This window comes from Prionailurus viverrinus, chromosome D1, assembly GCF_022837055.1.
Source record: "Prionailurus viverrinus isolate Anna chromosome D1, UM_Priviv_1.0, whole genome shotgun sequence".
Classification (NCBI taxonomy): domain Eukaryota; kingdom Metazoa; phylum Chordata; class Mammalia; order Carnivora; family Felidae; genus Prionailurus; species Prionailurus viverrinus.
Window position 1 is genome coordinate 99,390,395 of NC_062570.1, and position 23,085 is coordinate 99,413,479.

Consider the following 23,085-nt stretch of genomic DNA (forward strand, 5'->3'; position numbering starts at 1 on the left):
AAAACTAAAATGTTTCTCAGGAGGACTCTGGCAAGGGAGGAAAAAGCCAGATTTAAAGTTGAATATATGTATATACTGTGCTTTTCACATATACTGCTGTTGCTTTTATGTGTATCTATTAATATCATATGTAGTAGTTCATGTGAATATTTTCCCAGTGAGACTTGTTTATTCTAGTATAGGGATTCTGTATTAAATAATAATAATAAAATGAGTGGCCTAATTAATGTAGGTGGAAATTCTAGGCCCCTCAAGCAATAATTTCTAAATGAGACCCTTTATTTGATTGCAAAACAAACAAGCTAATACTTTGATGGTATTTATGCTTGGGAAGAGAGTTAAAAAGAAATAGTTCTGGACTTTCCCCATGTAAATTAGAGCCTCTTGAGTAATTAGCAGTTAATAAGTGAATGCTTCCTACAAGTTTAAAGGTTATAGCTGAAATGGGCATATGATTATGTATATTATTATATGTGTAGGGTTTATATAACCCAGGAATCCTTGAAGATAATCTGTAAGCATCCTTGGTTGGGCAAACAGAACTTTAAGTGAGTGGGGGTGGCTTTTGTAAGTTGGCCGCTTGGTGGTTTATTAGTGTTGAAAACCTACTGTCTTGTGAGTTTTGCAATGGCTGGGAGTGGTACATAGTAACAACTATAGTGATAACAACAATAATAAAAATAATCGCTAATATTTATTGTGTACTTACTATGTGCGAAGCACTATGCCAAGATTATTACATATTTCATTTAATTCTCACTTTAAGCTTAGGTGAGGTACTATTCCCCAATTTTATAGAAAAGGGCAGAGAGATTAGGTAACTTACTTAAAATCAGAATTAATAAGTGCCAGCGCTAAAAATCAAATCCCAGTCAGCCTGACTTCAGAGTCCATGTTCTTAACCATTGCAAAACATTGCTGTGTCATTTTAATCTGTAGAATCAGTATGTAGCAGTATTGACATAATCATTAATGTGTTACTTTTTGTATATACCAAATATTTTCTAAAGAAGTAGTTCATTATCAGATATATCATTCTGTTTTTTTTTATTTTTTATTTTTTAACGTTTATTTATTTGAGAGAGAGACAGAGCATGAGCAGGGGAGTTGCAGAGAGAGAGAGGGAGACACAGAATCCAAAGCAGGCTCCAGCCTCTGAACTGTCAGCACAGAGCCTGAACCAGGGCTTGAATTCACGAACTGCGAGATCATGACCTGAGCCGAAGTCGGATGCTTAACCGACTGAGCCACCCAGGCAGCCCTAGGTATATCATTCTTAGAATCATACACATTTTATAGCAGGAATGACTGTGGTATAAAGAGATTAAGCCATCAGCAGGGGGCAAGTAAACAGAACCAAGAAGTTTCTGATCCACAATTGCCTTCCTTTGCAAGGTTCATATAACAATCATACAGTGTTACATATATTTCACTTTGATTTTTCAGTGCAGCACGTTGAAGTTATAAGTGCTTATCTCAGAGAGTGATGGTATCTGAGCAAGACAGGACCTTGGCCTTTGTGTGGATTTCAGAACAATAGAGCCTCATTAGTACATGCTGGAAAACTTAATCCCGGGCGTGTTGTAGGAATCACGGCAAAGCAGAAGAGGAAAAGCCAATCTGAAATGTTTTTCTTTTTCCAAGGAGGGCAGCTAAGGTGCCCAGATATCTTTGCCCTCTGGGGATGCAGGTGTGCAGTTTTTATTCTTTAATCATCACATAAATTAAAGCCTATTCCTTTGCATTTAAAAAATAATATAAAACGACACCCTGCATGTTTTATTGCCAGGCAAGAGCTTTGAACTTCTGTCTCATTGAAGTTTGATAAACTGCAAGGATCTTCCAGGGTTGGGTGGTGCACTTAACCACAGAGGGAACTTTGGACTGATAAGAGCTGCAGGTGACGGAAACCACCGGGGAGTAGCGGTTAGAGAGAGCTCTTCGCTCTTGGCTTGTGAGAAATTCTCTGCACGGAGGAACTTTTCCCTGCCTTTCCTGGCTCTTCTTAAGCTGCTTCCCTTCACCCACAAATAAAAAGAGCACCAGGGCTTTCTGTTTCCACATTGTAAACTAGGAATAGGTGGGGTGAATATTTTGCAGTTCTTTATAAGAAATTTTGAAATTCGATGACAAATTCTGACTTCACACAAATGCTGATTGACATGCACACACACGCACACACACACGTAAACCACATTTTTCGGATGATTTTGCTATCAACCGATGCACCTGCCTTTGTGCTGTATGTAAAATAAAGATCGTATTTACTCGAAAACGGATTACACAAAATGTTAATGATGAGGCAGTGTGGCGTAGCGTTAGGAGCCTTGGTTCTTGTTGTGAGTCTTGGCTTTTCTTCTTACTAGCTGAGTGATCTTGAGCAAGCTACTTTAATTCTATAAATCTCAGTTCTCCCATTTGTAAAATGGAGGTACTCAAAATATGTATGTATCAGGATTGTGGTGAAGACTGAATAAAAGAATGCATGTTAAGACAAGAGTACAGTGTTTGGGATATTGTTCAGTGCATTGCACAGGTGCTTCAAGTTGGTATCTTTATTGTTATTGTTATTATATGTACTATTATTAAAATCTGTAAACATCAGATTTGTAGATGAATGTTAAACAGATATAGGCCTTTTTCTTCTTTCTTTCTTCTTTCATTCTTCCTTCCTTCTTCCCCTCCCTCCTTTCTTCCTCCCCCCCCCCCACCTTTTTTTGATGCAAAGTAGTTTTCCAGAAAATCCCCCGCCCCAAACAGGACAAAAGTACTTTGATTCTAACTGCTCCAAAAATATTTCTCACTCAAAAGGCTTTCATATTGACATTCAGTTCCTGAAGCTAAGGAGGGGAAGCAGCAAGATTTTCAACTAAGTAAGAGCTCTTTGATTTTTACTGTGGAATCAAAACCAAAACCAAAATACCCCAATCCTGATTAGCCTTAGGTAGATCTAAGTAAAAAAAAAAAAAAAAGCCTATCTAGTCCAAGGAAGGGATCTTTTTGTAAGACTACGGTAAGTGGGTAGAAAAAGGGAAGGAGAATACAAAGGTGACAGGGTCACTGATTTTAATGTGAGTTTGGCCTTTTTCTTCCCAATTTAATGTATATATTAAGGTAGAAAACAATGCCAGATATCAGCATGTATTATCTCTCCACTCTCAGTTTTGGCCATTTCTTGGAGAAATCGTTTTCCGGTTGGATGACCTGTTGCCTAAGCACTGATTTTGTTTTCACCTCTTTTTTGGAGGTGGGGGGCTAGGGAATGTTTGCAGTGCTTGATGGTTGTTAGCTTTGGGAAGTGCTCATATTGACAAAATAAGTCACAGAATGTAAACATGTCATTCATCTGGACACTAGGCCCATGCAAACGTGGTTGAAACCTTAGGTCACCATGGTCAAATGAAGACTCTCCTGAATACAGCTTGGGTAGTTAAACTTACTTGCTTTATAAGTTTCACTGGACTGCCAGGACTTCAGGAATGTGGGTTTTTTGTTTTGTTTTGTTCTTTTGAGTTTATTTATTTATTTTTTGAGAGAGAGAGAGAGAGAGAGAGAGAGAGAGAGCACTTTCACACACACAAGCAGAAAAGGGGCAGAGAGAGAGGGAGAGAACCCCAAGCAGTATCCATGCTATCTGTGCAGAACTCAACATGGGGCTTAATCTCGTGAACCGTGAGATCATGATCTGAGCCAAAATCAAGAATCAGACACTTGACTGACCGAGCCACCCAGGTGCCCCTTAACTAGTGATTCTTAAACTTCAGGGTACATAAGAAACACCAAGGTACTTGTTAAAAATTACTGGGTTCCTTGAAAAGTACAGCATAGAGAATGTAGTCAATAATATTGCAGTAACGTTGTATGGTGACTACCCTCACTGTGGTGAGCATTGAGTATATGTAGAAATGTCAAATCACTATGTTGTACATCTGAAACAAACATAACATTGTATGTCAGCTATACTGCAATTAAAAAAAACCAAACTTAAAAAAAAAATTACTGGGCTCCAAGTAGAAATTTAAGGTCACTTAGTCTGGTATGGTGTCAGATTACAAATCTGCATTTTAACAGGGGATCTGAGGTGATTTCAGATCACGAAGTTGATTCACCATATTTTGAGAAAGGGTTAAATTATGTTTTTTCCCACACCTTCTTTATCAAGAAGAAAAGAGATGTAGATTAAATAACTATCCAAAATTAGGCTATAAAAGACAGAGCCATGATTCCAACCCAGGTCTGTCTAGTTCTAATACATAAGCCCATGATTAATTCACACATTTTCTAGTCACAACAAATGCAGAAAACGTGATTTCTGATAAATTGAGCCACACAGATTTCATGGTCCTAAGGTTAATAACTTATACCATGTGGCATGTGGGTGGCTTAGTTGGCTGAGCATCCAACTCTTGATTTCTGCTCAGGCTGTGATCTCAGCGTCGTGGGATTGAGCCCTCATCAGGTTCTGCATTGAATGTGCCCCTCTCCCCCACTCATGCTCGCTCTCTCTCTCTCTCTCAAAAATAAAAATAAAAGTAAACAACAACAACAACAAAATAACTTTTAAAGCATTACTGAAGTTTTCATTAAATTTCCTTAAACTTTTTCAGGGAACTTTTTTATTATTAAAGAATTGAGTTTTCTTTGCAAGCAGATCATCCATGTTTTGGGCATGGCATCACTGCTCCCTGGGTTAAGTTTCTGAGACATGCAGAAGTGGAAGAGGGTGGAAAGAGGCAGAAAGAAAAGAATGGTGTTAAATGGTGCTCAAGCTCCTCACTGTCATTAATGTCACCCTCATCACTGAAATGAAGAATGAAGGGTTGATATTACTACTAATAGCCAAGAGGTGCTTGGGTGGCTCAGTCAGTTAGGCGTCCAACTCTTGATTTCAGCTCAGGTCATGGTCTCGTGGTTGGTGGGTTTGAGCCCCACGTCAGACTGTGCTGGCAGTGCAAAGAAAGCCTGCTTGGGATTCTCTTTCTGCCTCTCCCCGTCTCTCTTTCTCTCTCTCTCTCAAAATAGATAAATAAACTTAAAAAATTTTTTTTAAATACTAATAGCCAATCAGATGGCAATAGGTCATGTTCTACATTGTCTCCCATCCTACCCTGTGAGACCTTAGCTTAGTTAGGGCCAACAAATTTGGTTTGTCTATTCCAGTCCACTTTCTAGGGCAGAGCCAACATCTTGATGGACTTTTATGGCCTCCTAGTAGGACTAGGATGACTCATTTTCTATGTCTCTCACTTTCTTTTTTTATCTTCATTTTTCTTTCAGCCCAGCGACATGTCCTCACGTACATGGAAGATGCAGTGTGCCAACTGCTAGAGAACAAGGAAGATATTAGCCAGTACGGCATTGCCAGGTTCTTCACTGAATAGTAAGTACCTGAGTGCTTTGTCAATAGGGTGAGCCCAGAGAAGGCCCTTGGAAGCGGGCAAGGTACAGGAAGAATAGAGCAGGAAATTGTTGATTATGCAGTGGCACTGAATGCTTGGTTTTGGCAGGTCGGCTGAGGGCTGCCCAAACATGTTTTGGAATATGCCTTTGGTGCAGCTAGTTTTGTCCAGTGGTTAAGTCTCATGAGTGGTCATGACTATCGTAGCTCAAGAACTAATTGATCAGTTAGATCTGTTTCTTTAGGTCCCTCTTATAATTTTTAACTTTCTCCAGTATTCAGAATACTCCGTCTTGATTGCCTGTAGTCAGTGTTCCTTTAGCCTGTGTTTTTTTGCAGCTGGCCTTTCTCATGGAAACGCTTGGGATGGTTTCCCTCTGCAGTTTTCTTCCTACAGGATGCTGTGTCAATCAGCTAATGATTTAAGAGTATTTATAGAGGCAGAAGAGCTTTCATAGTTTATGTCTTTGAAAGGTTGTGTTTCTTTGTAAAGCATGCTTGGAGTGTGTAAAAGTCAAAATGATTACTGCTTTTTTAATATCACAGAACTGTTTTTAGGCTGAAAGAGAATCCATTTTAAATACCTTGGTCTTCATGAAAGGATGTGCTAAAGAAATAGAAAATGTTATTTTGATTTCCAAAATGCCATCACATATTTGTGTAATCATTTGGAATCTCCTTCCCTTTTTTATGGTTTGCTGGGAATCTTCTAAGGAAGAGTAGCCTCTAACAGGCTTCTATTTCAGAGGAATCATGAGCTCAAGTCCATCCTCCTTGAAAACAGATTTTTTTCCTTTCTGTGCTCCACAGCCTCTTTGAAGATCAGACAGCTTTTCTAACAGCCTAACAGCCTAACAGCCTGGTTTGCTGTTAGGGGAATTCTTGACTCTCCCTAGCTCTTTTGCCAAGCTATAGGCCTTTCAAATAAAATCTAGATGTCTTATGGATTGGAATTTCAAGTCCCCAGGAAAAAGAGGCTCTGTAGGCACAGAGCTGGTCCCTTCTCCCAGTCCTCTAAAGGAGGATCAAGAAAGGAATTTTCCTTGTTCCCATGGTGTGGGCTGAAGCAAATGAGGTGGGCAGGGAATAAAGACTGAGATTGAATAGCTTTGCTTGCTCTTACAGAACTGACAAGCCTACGGGTCAAGTTTCTAGGCCATTTAATCTGTACCAGCACTCCTGAGACTTCTTGCCAAGTGAAATATGACTCTTCTGGGGGCAATGCTTCTTCCTGTTTTGTTTTGTTTTGTTTTGTTTTGCCCATTTTACTCTACCTTCCTCCTCACCCCCACCATCTCCTGTATAAGTCTTTTTCCTGCCACGTTGGTTCCCTGAGGGCAGGCATCATGTCCTCCTCATCTTTGTGTTCCTAGTGCCTGGCATGATGTTTAGCACATAATAGATGGTAGGTGAATATTTGTTGAATACACAGCTGTATCTATATTTTAAGTTATTGCATACTATTTACTCTTATTCTTGATCATAATAAGTAATAAGGACTTTCTCTTGCTTTTTCTCCCTTTTTTGTTGATTCTTTTTGATAAAGCTCTCTATTCTGCCATATAAGAAGCTGTATACCGTACATGTAGCACTCCAAAAGTGAACCCAGCTGGTCTCTATAACTGATACTGAACTCTGTAGAGCAAATAGTAAAGCTTATAACTGTTTCAAAATGCTATCGAATGCTATTAACTCTGGCTTTTATCCACCAGTACACTGTTGAAAAATATATTAAGATTTTCCATAGCACTGATAGAAATCTAGTTGCTAAGTAAGCTGTTTCTTGTCCTCAGGAAACTAAAACTTACAAGATGTGTGTGAGTGGCACACACCTGACACTTTTCAGAAATCATATTGGCCCAAGGCAAGTTATTTTGGGAAATGAACTAGCGTCAAAGCTCCAAACTCTTGGGGCACCTGGGTGGCTCAGTTGCTTAAGTGTCTGATTCTTGATTTCAGCTCAGGTCATGATCTCACAGTTTGTGGGATCAAGCCCCACATTGGGCTCTGTGCTGACAATATGGAAACTGCTTGGGAATCTCTCTCTCCTCCACTCTCTCTGCCCTTTCCCCACTCGTGCTCTGTCTCTCAAAATAAATAAATAAACTAAAAACAAAAACGAGCCAAAAAATCTTAAAACCAAAAAACAAACAAACAAAAAACTTGAAAGGTGCAGACATACGATGAAATTGAAGGTGGTATTTGGTAGACAAGGAGACCTGGGTGGTAAAAGCTCCTGATTTTCTTTGATTATGAATTTTATTTATCCAGTGAAAATCCTTCTTCCTTAGGCCTCAGTTTTGTACCAATTCGTAGCAGTATAATGTAGGGAAAAGAGCAGTGCCCTAGGAAGAAGAGTTCCTTATTCTTAACAGTCCTCACTCTATAATCTTGGGCAATTTCTGCAGTTTTCTGGGCTTCAGTTGCCACAGCTATGATATAGGTATAATAAAATCTGTTGTTCTAATAATAATAACAATGTAGCAATTATACACTATAATGAGCAGTTTTTAATGAAACTCGTACTGTGTCTCAGCCACTATAATTCTTTGAAGTAGGTACTATTATTATCACCTCTGTTTTATAGATAAGGAAACCAAGGCTCATAAAGGTTAAAATAGCTTCTTTACATTCACAAGCTAGTAAGTGACAGAGTTGGGATCACAAACTCGTTAAGTGACAGCGTTGGGAATCAAGTCTTGTCTGGAGTATTTCAAAGGCTACTATTCTCTACTGCCTCTAAGTCACTATACTGCCTAACATTGCTAGAGACCTACCCAGATCGTTTTTGGAGGTCTCTTCTAGCTATAGTTTCTAAATTCTTTGAAATTTCCTTTATGAACTATACTTCACAAAGGTTATCACATAACCTTGTCTGGTGACCTTAGCTCATTGCCATTTAAATGTTTAGTATTGGCCTTCTTAGGGGATACAATTGGAACTGTCTCTAAACAATAGGAAGCAGGATTTTTTAGAAAATATATTAACAGTACACTTCCATCTCTCAGTTTCAAGTTCATACCTTGGGATTTTCGTGCACTTAATGATGGATGATTTACCTATAAACAATGATAAAAGTACTCTTTCAAATTGTTTTTGGAATGCTTTTCTGTTGATTTTCTTCTGTGGGTCTGCTTGTCTTCTCACCTGCGCTGTCTGTCATTCCTCAGTTGTTGGTGTTTTCCAACAAATCCATGATTGTTCCAGCAAATCTGCGTAAGCTGCAAAACACAAGGAGCTAAGCTGTACTGTGTGTGTATGTCTGTAAGACTGTGAGCTCTTTAGATCATATTCCTCTGGACACTCTTGAAAGAAGGATACTAAATCCCAGAGGATTTTCTTTTATGTCGTGTGCAACCTCTACCTCTGAATGTTGTCTTTCAACCAGTGGAAGGTAAAAGGAATTAATAGCAAGAGGTGCCACTCTAAGAATAGACCAAGTGTCAGCACGGGGTCAGGACCTCTGAAGAAGTACATCCAAGAAAATGAGGCCAGAGTAGCTGTAACTTAGAAACCACAGCAGAGTGTGACCAGGTTCTTGTGGTAAAGATAAAATGAGAAATGTGGTTTTTCAAGACATTGGAAAATAATGATGAGAGAAAACCAGGCTGAAATCTGAGAATTCCTATCAGGATTGGGAACTATTCTTCACAGGCTAAATTGATAGTTACAACACTGTGGCATCAGGGAGCTTGACCTCCACATACTAATATAGAAAAGAATGATGCTCTGTGGTCTTGGTTGGTGGACCCAGGAGGGCTCTTTCTTATGATCAAGTGTCTTGTTTTTGTTTCTTTTTCAATGATGGTTTTAGCTTCTTGGGGATGCTTTCATGATGACTGTTTTGGTTGCAAGTACACAGATTACCTTCATTGATAGAGGTTTATTTTAAGGCTATGTAAGAATATAAGACAGCATTCACCCATGAATTCATTCCATAATTATTTTTGAGTACTTACTATGCACCTATGTGTAGTAGGCAGTGGAGCTATAGTAGTGAGCAAGATAAATAAGGTGATTCTTGTCATGGACCTAAGGGGTTAGTGAGGGAGATAGTCAATAAATAAGTAAACTGATGAGGACAATAGCAAAAGCTGATAGGTAATAAATACTTGCTGTGTGCTAGGCGCTGTTCGAAGCATTTCAAATGTATTATTTCATTTAATTCTCCCAATACTATGAGCTGGGGTTTTAATATTCTCTTCATTTTTTTACACATCAGGCAATGCAGGTGCACAAAAGTAACGTTCCCAAGGTTACACAGCTGATGGCCATATCAAGGCAAATAACACGGAAGTCACTAGGGTGATGTGATATACAGGATAGCCAGGAAGACTTCTTGGAAATGGCATTTGAGGGCTTCTCCCAGGGATGATTGGCTCATCGCATTGAAGAGCCAATAAGTTATGTCTGTTCAGGTGACTCACCTTCTTTTTGTCTACCTTTGTTATCTAAGCTTTCCAAAAAAATCATTTGATTGATTGTATTTCCTGCTACCCAGAATGGAATAACCGTAATAGGCAGTGATCCGGGAAAAGCCACGTTACAAGTAATTGGCTTCCCTATGCATCAATCATTTATCATAAGGGAAAGTAATAAAATAATTAGACATAAAAATTACCTGTGTTGTCTAATGTCTAATAGAAATATGAAGATTGAAATCTTAGTGTTTAGAAAAAGAGCATTAATAATTATATCTTGATATATATTAATCATCAGAATTCACTTGGCAATTTGCATACCTCTTTTTATATACTCTTGCAGTAAAAAGCACTGGCATCAAATCCTCCCTTCTTTATTGTTTTGATTAGAATAAATCCGTGAAATGTGAACACTAATTCACTCCTGGAGACAAAAAGGAAGTTCCAAGAGTGCATATTCCTAAATCACTTAAAATGTAACTCTAATGAAAACAACCCATGATTATAAAATATGTATTGTTTCTTCCTTTTTTAAACAGGTGCTCTAAACCCTATGAAAGATGACCCACTTCTCTCCTAGATAATCTAGAACAGTCAGAGTATAAGCTTGCAGTTCTAAAGTTGGCAGATTTTTTAAGATTATCCATCATCCAGGATTTAAGTAATGTTTTGGGTTCTCCTTGTGCCCATGGTAACAAAGGAGCAGTTTTGGAGCAACAAGAAACACATCAGAACAAATCAGGACTTCATGGATTTCCAGGTTCATAGCTTTGAATGAGGGATGGACTTGAGACTTCTCTGGGCCATTTCTGCTCCATGTTTTCCCTTCTTATTGTTGTTAAATTGAGCCAAATGTGCTGTGGTGAAGTAATGGTGACTAATCCTATTATAGGCTTCTTCAAAAGGGTATTGCTTCTCCCTGCAAACCACCCCCCCCCATCTTTTTTCCATAGTTCAGTTCTTAGCTGGAGTTGACACACTATAACAGAAAATGACCCATTTCTCATTGTCAGCATCTGGATTCTCACAGACTGAGATAATTGCCAAGAATAGATTTTGCCTTGAGCTGGAGCAATCCTGTCCTCACTGTTATTGGCTCAGGCACTTCTGTTAAGATGTCATTTGTAAAACCTATAGAGGATTCTGGTTCTTTTCTATGTTACCAGGGATATCCTATAGCAAAAGTACTCCAGAGAGACATAGTGGTGAGTAGAGAGTCACCAAAATCGATTTTGAAACTTAAAAATCCAGGTTCATCAAGGATATAAGCAGCTGCTTACTTGCTTAGAATCCGTCACTCTCTTCAGTCCCTTCATGTTTTGATTACAGGAAAACCATCCAGCAGCACTTGACCTGGTAACTGAGGAAGCCATTTCACAGCCCACTGGTCCCCTGACTCATTTAGAAGTCAGAGTCAAAGGTTGTGGAAGTAATAATTGGGCCCAGATTCTCCCTGTCAGGAGAGACCTTACTTCCCCACCTCTTCCCCTCTGCAAGTTAAGAGAAACTTAGCTGTTGTGAAACCATTCAGTAAGAGGAAATGAAGGAACTCCATCCTTGGCTGAAGTATTCTCAAGAACAAGTCATATTATTTCTGTTTTCATGGGAGCTGCTTTTATAGCTAGCTAGTATAAAATTTAGGTATAATTTTCTACCCAAAAATATTTCCCCTTAGAGAAATTACTTGACTTCTTTTAATCTATAAGCAATACAAAGAATCTTTACTTGGTCCAATCCACGTGCTGATCTTTCTTCTCATTCCACCGCTCTGATAATTCCCCGAGTCCCTCTCTGGAAATCAGGTAGACACACACAAATGTGAATGAACAGATCAGTAGCGCTATTAGAAATGTGAAATAGCTCATCAGAAGTCAAGAAACTTTAGTTCATCAACAGCAGAACCATTTAAATTCAACAGTGTTTCTAATTTCTTCCATAATTTGCTTAGAATCTAGAAGATCTGTGGTGCTGGCAGCACAGGCCTGGCACAAGAGCAGGAAAGAATGACACATTCTGGCACCTTTAGCCAGAAGGTCTTTAATGAACTGGGATGGGGGTGGTGGGGATGGAAGGGAAGGCGGAGGGACAGTGAGGATTTTGGCAGCCACACAAAGATTCTTCTTCCCTGAGAAAAGTGAAATGAAAGTCAAATGAAGCTTCTCTCTGTTACTATGATTTGCTAAGATGTTTGTCTGTCTCTCAGCTTCCAGCCCCATGGCAGGTGCATCTTTACAGTCAGTGACTTCCCCACAAAACAAATTGTTTCTCAGGATCCCTCAACAGGGGTCATGTCCAACCAATTTCCTGCCCAAGGCCATAACTGTGATTCCTTCTTTCAACTATCAGATGCAGTCTGACCAGCACAGTGGAAACCATCTTACCAGAAAATGTCACGAGCATGTACATTTACATTAGGGACACGTTGACCTGAGTTCTGGCTGAGTTCTGGGGCTGTGACAGTCAGTAATGCTGTTTCTGGGGTGGCCACAGAAGCAGCCTGGAGTTCATCCCTTTGTCATTAAATAACATCAACAGCAAATGTCTTTGTTGATGTCCTTGTGTTATATTTTCCAGGTCGAGATCATGCTAGGGATAATAATACCTATCTCACAGGGTTGTTGTACAAATGAAGTAAAATGACATGTATAAAATGGCTGGTTATCTAGAATTCATTCTTATTTTCAAATGGTCTTAGAATTGAAGATTTTGAGGACTTTTTAGTCTCTCTTGTCTTCTGTAATACCTCTTGCTTACTCTGCCTTTTGTGTGCTTTTTTGGAGATTAAAGACATTTGATGATTTTCTGCATCACCATTAGCCATTTAGTGTTAGCCACTTTACTCATCATTTGGTTCATTCAGAGAAAGGTCTAGGAAAGCTTTTCTGTCTTCCCTTTTCTCACCACTAAGCCATTTTCTCACTTCCTGGCTATACCCTCTTCTCTCTGGCTGCCAAGATGAAAAACTTCAAGGTGTAATAGGAGACCTGAGCTAGTCAAGTCTATCCAACTTGCATTGTTCCTACTCTAAGCTCTAGCGGTACAGGGATGTGCTCAGGGTAATGAAAAGCAGACGTTCTCTGCTGAGGTCATGGCTCCTCATGCTGGCAGCCTGCTGCAGGAAGCTGTTTATCTGTGCTTGCTGAGCCAAACTCCAGCCTCCCAACAGTTGGAATGTATTGAGAAACCACAGAGCCCAAAGAGACAATGTTACACAGGCAGTTCCAGGCAGGGAGAGTATATTTACACCATACAAGCGATACAAGCTACAGTTTACATGTGTGGGGATAATTGCTCATCTGCACACTCTCAAACTGCACCTTCTATGCAATATATATGCCCTCTCAAGGGGGTTTAACCAGGAGAATTGTACTGCTGTATCCAAAATGCCCCAAACACCTACTATAGTACTTGCCATAAGGAAAAAGAGGTATTATAGAAAATTTGATGTAAAAACCACCTTTTTAAGGTAGTGTTTTTCTGAGTCAAATTTGATGCTTAGAATCTTGAACCATACAGAGCCCGTCTCTAAAGCATCCCATAACATTGTTCCTTGCATGGTTTTTCCAACTACATGTTTTTCTTATCTCTTTACCAAAACATCAAGTATCGTTATAGTTTCAAATGTGACTGTAAGATATGGTCCCTTGCCTAGAAGGGGATGTAATCTGCTTAAGGAGATAATGCTTACTGATTAGCAAACAATGAGAGAGCCATTTCAAGACCTTATACAATGGCACTAAGTTGTGCTCTGAGGTCTGAGAATAAGGAGAAATAATGGGTACTAGAGAAGTTAAATGAGGCATCATAGAAGAGTGTGTCTTGACTTGTGTGATGGTTAATTTTATATGTCATCTTGATTAGGCTAGGGTATGCCCAGGCAGCTGGTAAAACATTATTTCTGAATAGTCCTGTGAGGGTGTTTTCAGAAGAGATTAGCGTTTGCATTGGTAGACTTTAAAGAAGATCCACTCGCATCAGTGTGGATGTTCCTTGAGGACCTGATTAGAACAAAAAGGTAGAAGAAGAGTGAATTTTTTGTTTGGTTTTTTGTTTTTTGTTTTTGTTTGGCTTTAGCTGGGACATCCATTATCTCCCACCTTCGGACATCAGTGCCTTTGAATTTAGACTAGAACTTACATCATTGTCCCTCTGATTCTTGGGCCTTTGGACTCAGACTGGGACTTAACACCACTGACTCCCCTGGCTCTTAGGCTTACAGACTTGGATTGAATTACGCTTCTGACTCACCTAGTTCCCCAGATTGCTGATGGCAGATCATGGGCCTTCTTGGCTTCCATACTCACGTGAGCCAATTCCATGATAACATAAGCTAACTCTCTTCTTGTATATACAGTTTACCCTTGACCAGCACAGGGTTAGGGATGTCAATCCCCAACACAGTCAAAAATCCATTTATAACTTCTGACTCCTTGAACAACTTTACTAATAGCCTACTGTTGACCAGAAGCCTAAACAGTTGATAACACAGTTGATTAACATGTGTTTTATATGTTATATTTACTATATTTTTACAATAAAGCTAGAGGAAAGAAAATGTTATTAAGAAAATCACAAAGAAGAGAAATTTCAGAGTACTGTACTATAAAAAATCTGTGTATAAGTTGACCCGCACAGTTCATATTTGTGTTGACCAAGCATCAACTGTATGTATGTATCTACTGCTGGTTCTGTTTTTCTGGAGAACACTGACTAATACAACCTGGAAAGGTGAATAGAATTTGGATAAGCAAACAAGAAAGAAATATTTTTATGTGACATGAAAGTACTATAGCATAGTGGTTAACAACACAGACTTTGCAGTCAGATCTATGTGTGAGGGCCTGCCACTTACTAGTATGTGAGCTTATGCAGGTTGCTTAGTCTCATCTATAAAAGAGAGAGACTCATATATAAAATAGAAAGTTCCACGTTGCGTAATTATTGGAAGGATAATGAATATAAAGTGCTTGGTATTCTATCTATGATGTACTAAGTATTGAATGAATGGTAGCTACTGCCACTGTTGTTGTTTGTGCATTCAACAAATATTTATCGAATGCCTTTGTGTTAGTCAGTATTCTAGACACTGGGGGATACAGCAATGAAAAACAGATTTTAAAAAATCCCAGCTTTCATGGAGCTTCCCTTCTGACATTAGCTTTCATTCTGAAACTGTATTTTACCTTTTTTCCTCTTGTAATAATTTTAGACATATAAAAAAGTTGTAAAAATAACATAGAGTTACCATATCCCTTTCACCCAACTTCCAGTAATGTTAACATCTTCTCTAACTATAGTATAATTTTGAAAATCAGTTCATTGAAAACTATTAACTATCTATGGACATTATTAGAATTTGCACCTTGATTTTTGAAGGGTAATTTTTTCTGGTATAAGTTCTAGGTTGGCAGTTATATTAGTACTTTGAAGACACTATTCCATTATCTTCTAATTTCTGCTGTTTCTGTTGAGAAGTATCAGTCATTCTTACACCTTTGAAAAATAATCTGTCCTTTGGCTACTCCTTGGATATTTCTCCTTGGTCTTGGTTTTTGATAGTTTTACTACAAGGTGCCTAGGTTTGCTTTTCTTTATATTTAAACCACCTAGGGTTCTTAGTGCTCCTCAAACCTGTAATTTGATGTCTTTTATCAGTTTTTGAAAGTTCTCAATTTTTAGCTTTTCAGATTTGCTTCTGTTCCACTATCTTTACTCCTTCTGGGATTCCAATTATACAATCCAATTATATAAACATTAGACCCCTTATGTACTTCTCTGCATTTTTCATCATTTTGTCTTATATGGTTCCTTATCGATATTTTTTTCTGACCTATTTCCCAGTTCATTAATTCCCTTTTCATTTATGTGTAATTTGCTGTTAAACCCATGTACTGAGTTATTAATTCCAATTCATGTTTTATTTTTGTGGTTTTTTTTTTAATATCTTACTGTAATACTTTTAATCAGTCTGTTTTAAATACAAAAGAGGGGGAAAGTTGCAAGCTGGGGGAAACTGTGAATGTTGAAAGTGAGTTTGAAAAACCTTAGGATTTGTTTATTAGTGTTTCTCATACTTCTCTTAGTCTTGCTTCCCGTAGTACATCTTCGTTTTTCTTTTTTATTCCCAGTAGTGAAGATTTTATTATTTATTAAAATTTTTTTTAATGTTTATTTAATTGAGAGAGAGAGAGAGAAAGAGAAGGGGAGGGGTAGGAAGAGGGAGACACGGAATCTGAAGCAGGCTCTAGACTCTGAGCTGTCAGCACAGAGCCAGATGGGGGCTAGAATTCATGAACCATGAGATCATGACCTGAGCTGAAGCCAGACGCTTAACTGACTGAGCCACCTCAAGCACCTCAAAGATTTTAATTTACTTTACTTTCTGTAGTTTATTATGAAAACCTTATATAGTTTAAAACTACTATTTTAGTTTGTTTATTAGAGGCTTTTTTTTTTTAAGAGGAGTTTTAGGATCACAGCAAAATTGAGAGGAAGGTAGAGATTTCCTATGTATCCCTGCCCCCAAAATGCAAAGGCAACATTTATTTTTATTTTTATTATCATTACCAACATCTCCTACCAGAATGGCATATTTGTTACAATTGATGAACCTACATTGACAAAGCACAATCACCTAAAGTTCACAGTGTACCTTAGTGTTCTCACTCTTGGTATTGTACATTCTATGGGTTTGGACAGATGTGTAATGACATATGGCCATCATTATGGTATCATACAGAGTATTTTCACTGCTCTAAAAATTCTCTGTGTTCTTCCTGTTTATCCTGTCTTCCCACCCAATTCCCAGCAACCACTGATCTTTTTACTGTCCTCATAGTTTTGCCTTTTCCAGATATTGTATACTTGAAATCATACAGTTTATAACCTTTCCTATTTATTTATTTATTTATTTTTAAACTTTTATTTATGCAAGTAATCTCTACAGTCAGTGTGGGGTTTGAACTCACAACCCTGAGATCAAGAGTTGCATGTTCTTCTGACTGAGCCAGCCAGGTGCCCAATTATTGTATTTTTTAGTTCAAGAATTACCATTCAGTTTTTTTATGGTTCTTTACAAATTTTTAGCCTTCATTTTCTTGAACATGGTAAAGCAAGCTTATTTAAAAGTCCATAATTCAAAATCTGGATTCCTTATGGGTCTGTGTCTATTACCTATTCTATCTCTTGAGTTTTTACTCCATTGTCTTAAATTGTAGTATACTGTTTTCCTTCAGTTGAGTGTTGTACTTTGTATATGAAAAATTCTAGAGATAACTTAAAGCCTAGAATGCTATTATCTTTCTTCAGAGAGGATTTATATTTGCTTCTGACAGATGGTTTGAACACTAGCAATCCTGGATTACCTCAATCCAGTCAAGGGGTTGGAATACTTTGAAGCTAGGCTTAAGTATCAGGGAGGGCTGATCTATTTTTAAATTTTGTTTTTTAACGTTTATTTATTTTTGAGACAGAGAGAGACAGAGCATGAACGGGGGAGGGTCAGAGAGAGAGGGAGACACAGAATATGAAACAGGCTCCAGGCTCTGAGCAGTCAGCACAGAGCCGGACGCGGGGCTCGAACTCACAGACCGCTAGATCATGACCTGAGCCAAAGTCGGCCACTTAATCGACTGAGCCACCCAGGCGCCCCATGGGCTGATCTGTTTTTAGATATAGCCTTTCAGGGTGCCAACCAGATCCTTAGGGATATACCACAGTCCCTCTACCCAGTCTGGGTGGGTTCTGAGCTCCAGGTTTTTGACTGCCAAGCCTCAAGAGTCATTTGAAAATTCAGGAGCTTAACATTAATTAAAAACTATTACCTGTTCAGTCTATCATCTTCCTCTTTCAGGACCAGCAGAAGCCTGTGAAACTACTAGTGGGTGTCATGATATCTTATTTTTGAAGGGGTGGTGAGTATAAATGAGACTATGAGGTTCTGGGCTAACTTTAACGTAATATGAAAATATTTGAGGTTTCTGGGGCACCTGGGTGGCTTAGTCAGTTTAGCATCCAACTTCAGCTCAAGTCATGATCTCACAGTTCATGAGTTTGAGTCCCACACTGGGTTCTCTGCTATCAGTGCAGAGCCTGCTTTGGATCCTCTGCCTCCCTCTGTCTCTGTCCCTCCCCACTCAGGCTTTCTCTCTCTCTCTCAAAAATAAATAAAAATATTTTTAAAATGTTTGAGGTCTGTATTACTGACAAAATCACACATGCTGCTAATTCTACTACACACACACACACATATATATACACATATATACATATGTACACATATATGTATGTGTGTATATATATATATATATATATATATATATATATATATATATATATAAAGGGAAATACTAAATTCCAGTTAATGGTTTATAAAAATAAAGATGCAATCTTTTTCTGTCCAAGTTTGTGCATTCCTTTAATTCAATCCATGGACTCTTCTGTTTAGAATTCCTGTTTATGGGGAGAAGTGGCACCAAATGCTAGGCTAACTTCTCTGGGTTTTATTCTCCTCTCATAACTTGGCCTTGTCATTCTTCATTTGCCTTGGTGGCTCTCTCATACTTCAAACAGATGCTTTTAATAATTCATCTAGTTTTCCTCAGCCGGAAATGTTGGTCTAAATTACCTAGCCTACCTTTATTGTAAAAGGAAGTATTTTCGGACTTTTGTTCTAGCAGAATGTAATTATATTAGCAGAAGTAGAAAATACACACAGAAGGAGGTCGTAAAGGAGTCTAAATTGACTTGTGGAGGACTAGTCCATGTTGAAAAGCAACAAACAAGGAAATATATAATTAGGATAGGGCCGGTTTACGGGAGGCTCAATTATGTTGAAATAAGAAGAAAGACAAAAGATAGCACCTTGTAAAGGCTGAGAACTAACACTATGTCACTTCTAAGGTTAAGTCACAAAAGGCCATGTAGATTGTGCCTTGGTCTCTGGGAACTCACTTTTCAGACATTCCCTCTCGGGAGTTACCAAAGATTCTACTGACCAGTTGCCAAACTTTAAGAAGCCCAGCTATAAGTTTGGTCTTCGAGTCTAGGTGTCTGACATGTGAGGAAGAAGCTTCTACATAATTTTATCCCTAAAAAATAAATGGCTGATTCAAGTCTTCCCAATTCAGGTCCAGACATATAGTAGAGACAAGCTATCTCTACTGTACTCTGTATATTTTCTGACCTACCGAATCCATGAGTATAATAAAACTTATTTTTTTTTTTTGTGCCACTAAGTTTACTATGGCTTGTTGTGCAGCAATAGATGATTGGAACAAAATTTGTTATTGGGAGTGAGGTGCTACAGTTACAAAAACCTCAAACATATGTCATTGGCTTTGAGACCAGACAATAGGCAGAAACCAGAAGGACCTTGAGGAGACTGACAGTGGAAGTCTGATGGGCCTCAAGTAGACATCTTTAAGAAGATAAAACTGAGAGAATGAATACATACAAATATCAGTGTACTTGCTTCAGTCAGAGTCCTGGCGGTTAACAGATAATACATTTAAGAAGGGTAGCTGGCAGTGGGGTGGGGGGGTGCTGGGTGGCTCAGTAGGTTAAGCATCCATCATGATCTCACAGTTCGTTATCAAGCCCCACACTGGGCTCTGTGCTGACAGTTCAGAGCCTGGAGCCTGCTTTGGATTCTATGTCTCCCTCTCTCTCTGCCCCTACCCCTCCTCGCACTCTCTCTCTCTCTCTCTCTCTCTCTCTCTCTCTCTCTCTCAAAAGTGAAGATTAAAAAATTAAAAAAAAAAAAAAAAGAAAGAAAAGAAGGATATCTGGGGAAAGTTTTAAAAAGAGAATATTTACAAAGGTGTGGAAAGGATTAAGGGAAAGTGGATGACCCCAGAGCTAGCAACAGTTAAGATCTGTTATTACCCCAAGCCTGAAGAGACAAGTGGAGGGAGTGGTTTCTTGAATCTAGAAAGAGTAGGAACCATCTAACATAAGCTGTGACCTTCAGTAGAGGAACAGAGCCAACCCCAACCCACAGCTGACTGGCAGGAAGAGAATACAATACCCCAAGCTCATTCTGTCTCCTCCCACCCTTCAGTCTCTTGCCAATACCTCCCTCTGGCTTTAACCCAAATGAGAAGCTACAGCAAGGGAGTCTATGGACTAAAACCTATACAGATCAGGGGCGTCTGGGTCACTGAATTGGTTAGGCGGCTGACTTTTGATTTCACCTCAGGTCATGATCTCAGGGCTTGTGGGTTCTAGCCCTGTGTTGGGCTCTGTGCTGACAGAGCAGAGCCTGCTTGGGATTCACTCTCTCCCTCTCTCTCTCTGCCCCCCTCTCCCCCAAGATCAAGAATTGCATGCTCTTCGACTGAGCCAGCCAGGTGCCCAGTGGACTGCCTATCTTTTTCTAGCTACCTACAGTAAAATGTGAGAGAGATGAACTAAAGAATAAACCATTTTGTTTTCAAGTAGAATTTAGAGGAAATAGAGCTCAGGACAGTCTTTCAAACCAGCAAAAACTATTCAAAACTAAGAAACTGCCTTAAAACACAGATCAAATCCAGAGTGGTAGCACAGAAATGTGGTCTAAGGGTAAAGATGAACCCTTTGTTAAAACCTTAGCAAGGGTTCTAGCTGGAGCCTCATAGACTCTTTCAGATGGCCAGTAGGCCTAAGGATCTAAAGGGTGTTGTCCCACAGCAGCCTGATAGGGAGCCCAAATAGGGAAGAGCCAGTCTCAACGAGATTCGTGGACAAAGCTTTTGTCTAATGGAGTAAACCCCAATAAAGTTAATAGAAAAACCATCACCATCGTTTTTAAGAGAATTGTATTTATGGAAACCTCACTAGCTTGGACTAAAGAAGATATAAATAATACAAAATAAAAAGTGGCCTTTGGACCCTCAGACTTCTACAGGCAGGAAGCAAGCTGAGAAAGCTATTCAGCTACAAACAGAGACTATGATTTGTGGAAATAAAAGTATGTTTCAGAAGATGAAACCGAAAGCCCAGAGTACACAATCAAAAGCCATGGAAAGTGTTTACCAGGGAGAAGTACTAGGCTTAAATCAAGGAAATAAGACATGTGGGTGGATGGATTTCAGAATTGCAACGAATCAACGATTACTATATTGCCTCCCATTCTCCCCCTTTTTGGATGGAAGTTTATTGTGGTTATCCTATCCCTTTATTACCATTTACATACTGGGCATGTGAGAGCATGCCTGTCTCTTTAGTTTATAGGTGTTCAGAATGAGGAATTATACAAGGAGCTGTACCCAAGAAATTGTACTTGAGGAACTTCCTCTATACTTGGACTTGATATATATGTCAAGGTCCTAGAATTTGGGTTGATGCTAAAATGGAATTAGACTTTTGGGGTCTCAGTGTGTAGGGGGTATTCTGCATCTGGGAAGAATATAAATTGTTGTGACCAGACGGCAACTGTGGCTGATTATATTTTCCAAAGATAGCTGCACCAGTATCTCTTGTCCCATGTGATCTACAAAGTGATCTTGCCATGCCCCCGATAAAATACGGAGTCTGAGTTTTTACAGAGACGTGCCTTCATGTGCACCCACATTCATTCATTGTGCTAGGCTTATAAGGATCCTTTTAATCTGGGAACGTCATGCCTTTCTATTCTGAGAAGTTTTCTTCAATAGTTTTTCCTCCCTCCATTTTCTCTGTTCTTTCAAACATCCTGTCAACTTACATATACACACATACATATGTAATTTTATATAAATGGTATCATACTACACATGTTGTTCTGTTTAACTTTTATTTTTCAGATTACATAGGCTGGTTATCCTTTAAGATTTATCAAATAAGACATTGAATATTTATCAATTAATATGGCATTTTAACATATCCAATCATTATACTGACATATATAAAATCTTTAAGCTATTTCTCACACCCTTTTTTTTAAATATGAAATTTATTGTCAAACTGGTTTCCATACAATACTCAGTGCTTATCCCTCCTCAATGCCCATCACCCATTTTCGCCTCCCTCCCACCCGCCATCAACCCTCAGTTTATTCTCAGTTTTTAAAAGCCTCTTATGGTTTGGCTCCCTCCCTCTCTAACCTTTTTTTTTCCCCCTTCCCCTCCCCCATGGTCTTCTGTTAAGTTTCTCAGGATCCACGTAAGAGTGAAAACATATGGTATCTGTCTTTCTCTGTGTGACTTATTTCACTTAGCATCACACTCTCCAGTTCCATCCGTGTTGCTACAAAAGGCCATATTTCATTCTTTCTCATTGCCACGTAGTACTCCATTGTGTATATAAACCACAATTTCTTTATCCATTCATCAGTTGATGGACATTTAGGCTCTTTCCATAATTTGGCTGTTGTTGAAAGTGCTGCTATAAACACTGGGGTACAAGTGCCCCTATGCATCAGCACTCCTGCATCCCTTGGGTAAATTCCCAGCAGTGCTATTGCTGGGTCATAGGGTAGATCTATTTTTAATTTTTTGAGGAATCTCCACACTGTTTTCCAGAGCGGCTGCACCAGTTTGCATTCCCACCAACAGTGCAAGAGGGTTCCCATTTCTCCACATCCTCTCCAGCATCTATAGTCTCCTGATTTGTTCATTTTAGCCACTCTGACTAGTGTTCTCACACCCTTAAGTGGCTCACACACCAAATAAAAACTTTTTATTTATTTATTTATTTATTATTTAATATTCCTTTTTGAGAGAGAGAGAGAGAGAGAGAGTGTGTGTGCATGCATGAGCAGGGAAGGGGCAGAAGAAGAGGGAGAGAGAGAAAATCTGAAGCAGTCTCCATGCCCAGTACAGAGATGATTCGGGGCTCAATCTTTTTTTTTTTTTTTTTTTTTTTTTAATTTTTCAATGTTTATTCTTGAGAAAGAGGGAGAGACAGAGCATGAGCAGGGGAGGGGTAGAGAGAGAGGGAGACACAGAATCTGAAGCAAGCTCCAGGCTCTGAGCTGTCAGCACAGAGCCCGACGTGGGGCCCAAACCGATGAACCGTGAAATCATGACCTGAGCTAAAGTCGGACACCCAACCGACTGAGCCACCCAGGTGCTCCTGGGGCTCAATCTTAAGACTGTGAGATCATGACCTGAGCTGAAATCAAGAGTCGAACACTCAACCAACTGAGGCACCCAGGCACTCTGCAAGTAAAAACTTTTTCGACTGTGTGTCCCGATTTGAACTTCTGAAAATATGTTTGCCATGTGCTAAGGAATGAATTGGGGAATGAGCATGATGTTGGTGCTCTGCATTGCTCACCCTTCCTTTCCTACATGATGACCCCATCTT

General features: G+C 39.1%; 1 protein-coding gene across 2 annotated transcripts in view; it reads left to right on the forward strand.

Moving 5' to 3' along the window:
- The window catches only part of CSTPP1 (centriolar satellite-associated tubulin polyglutamylase complex regulator 1), a 200,746-nt gene that overhangs the window by 44,616 nt on the left and 133,045 nt on the right, over positions 1-23,085 (forward strand). For both annotated transcript variants that reach the window (XM_047877065.1, XM_047877064.1), the window contains exon 2: positions 5,278-5,380. In XM_047877065.1, coding sequence (XP_047733021.1) covers positions 5,278-5,380 — 103 coding nt within the window. The remainder of the gene's footprint in view (positions 1-5,277; positions 5,381-23,085) is intronic.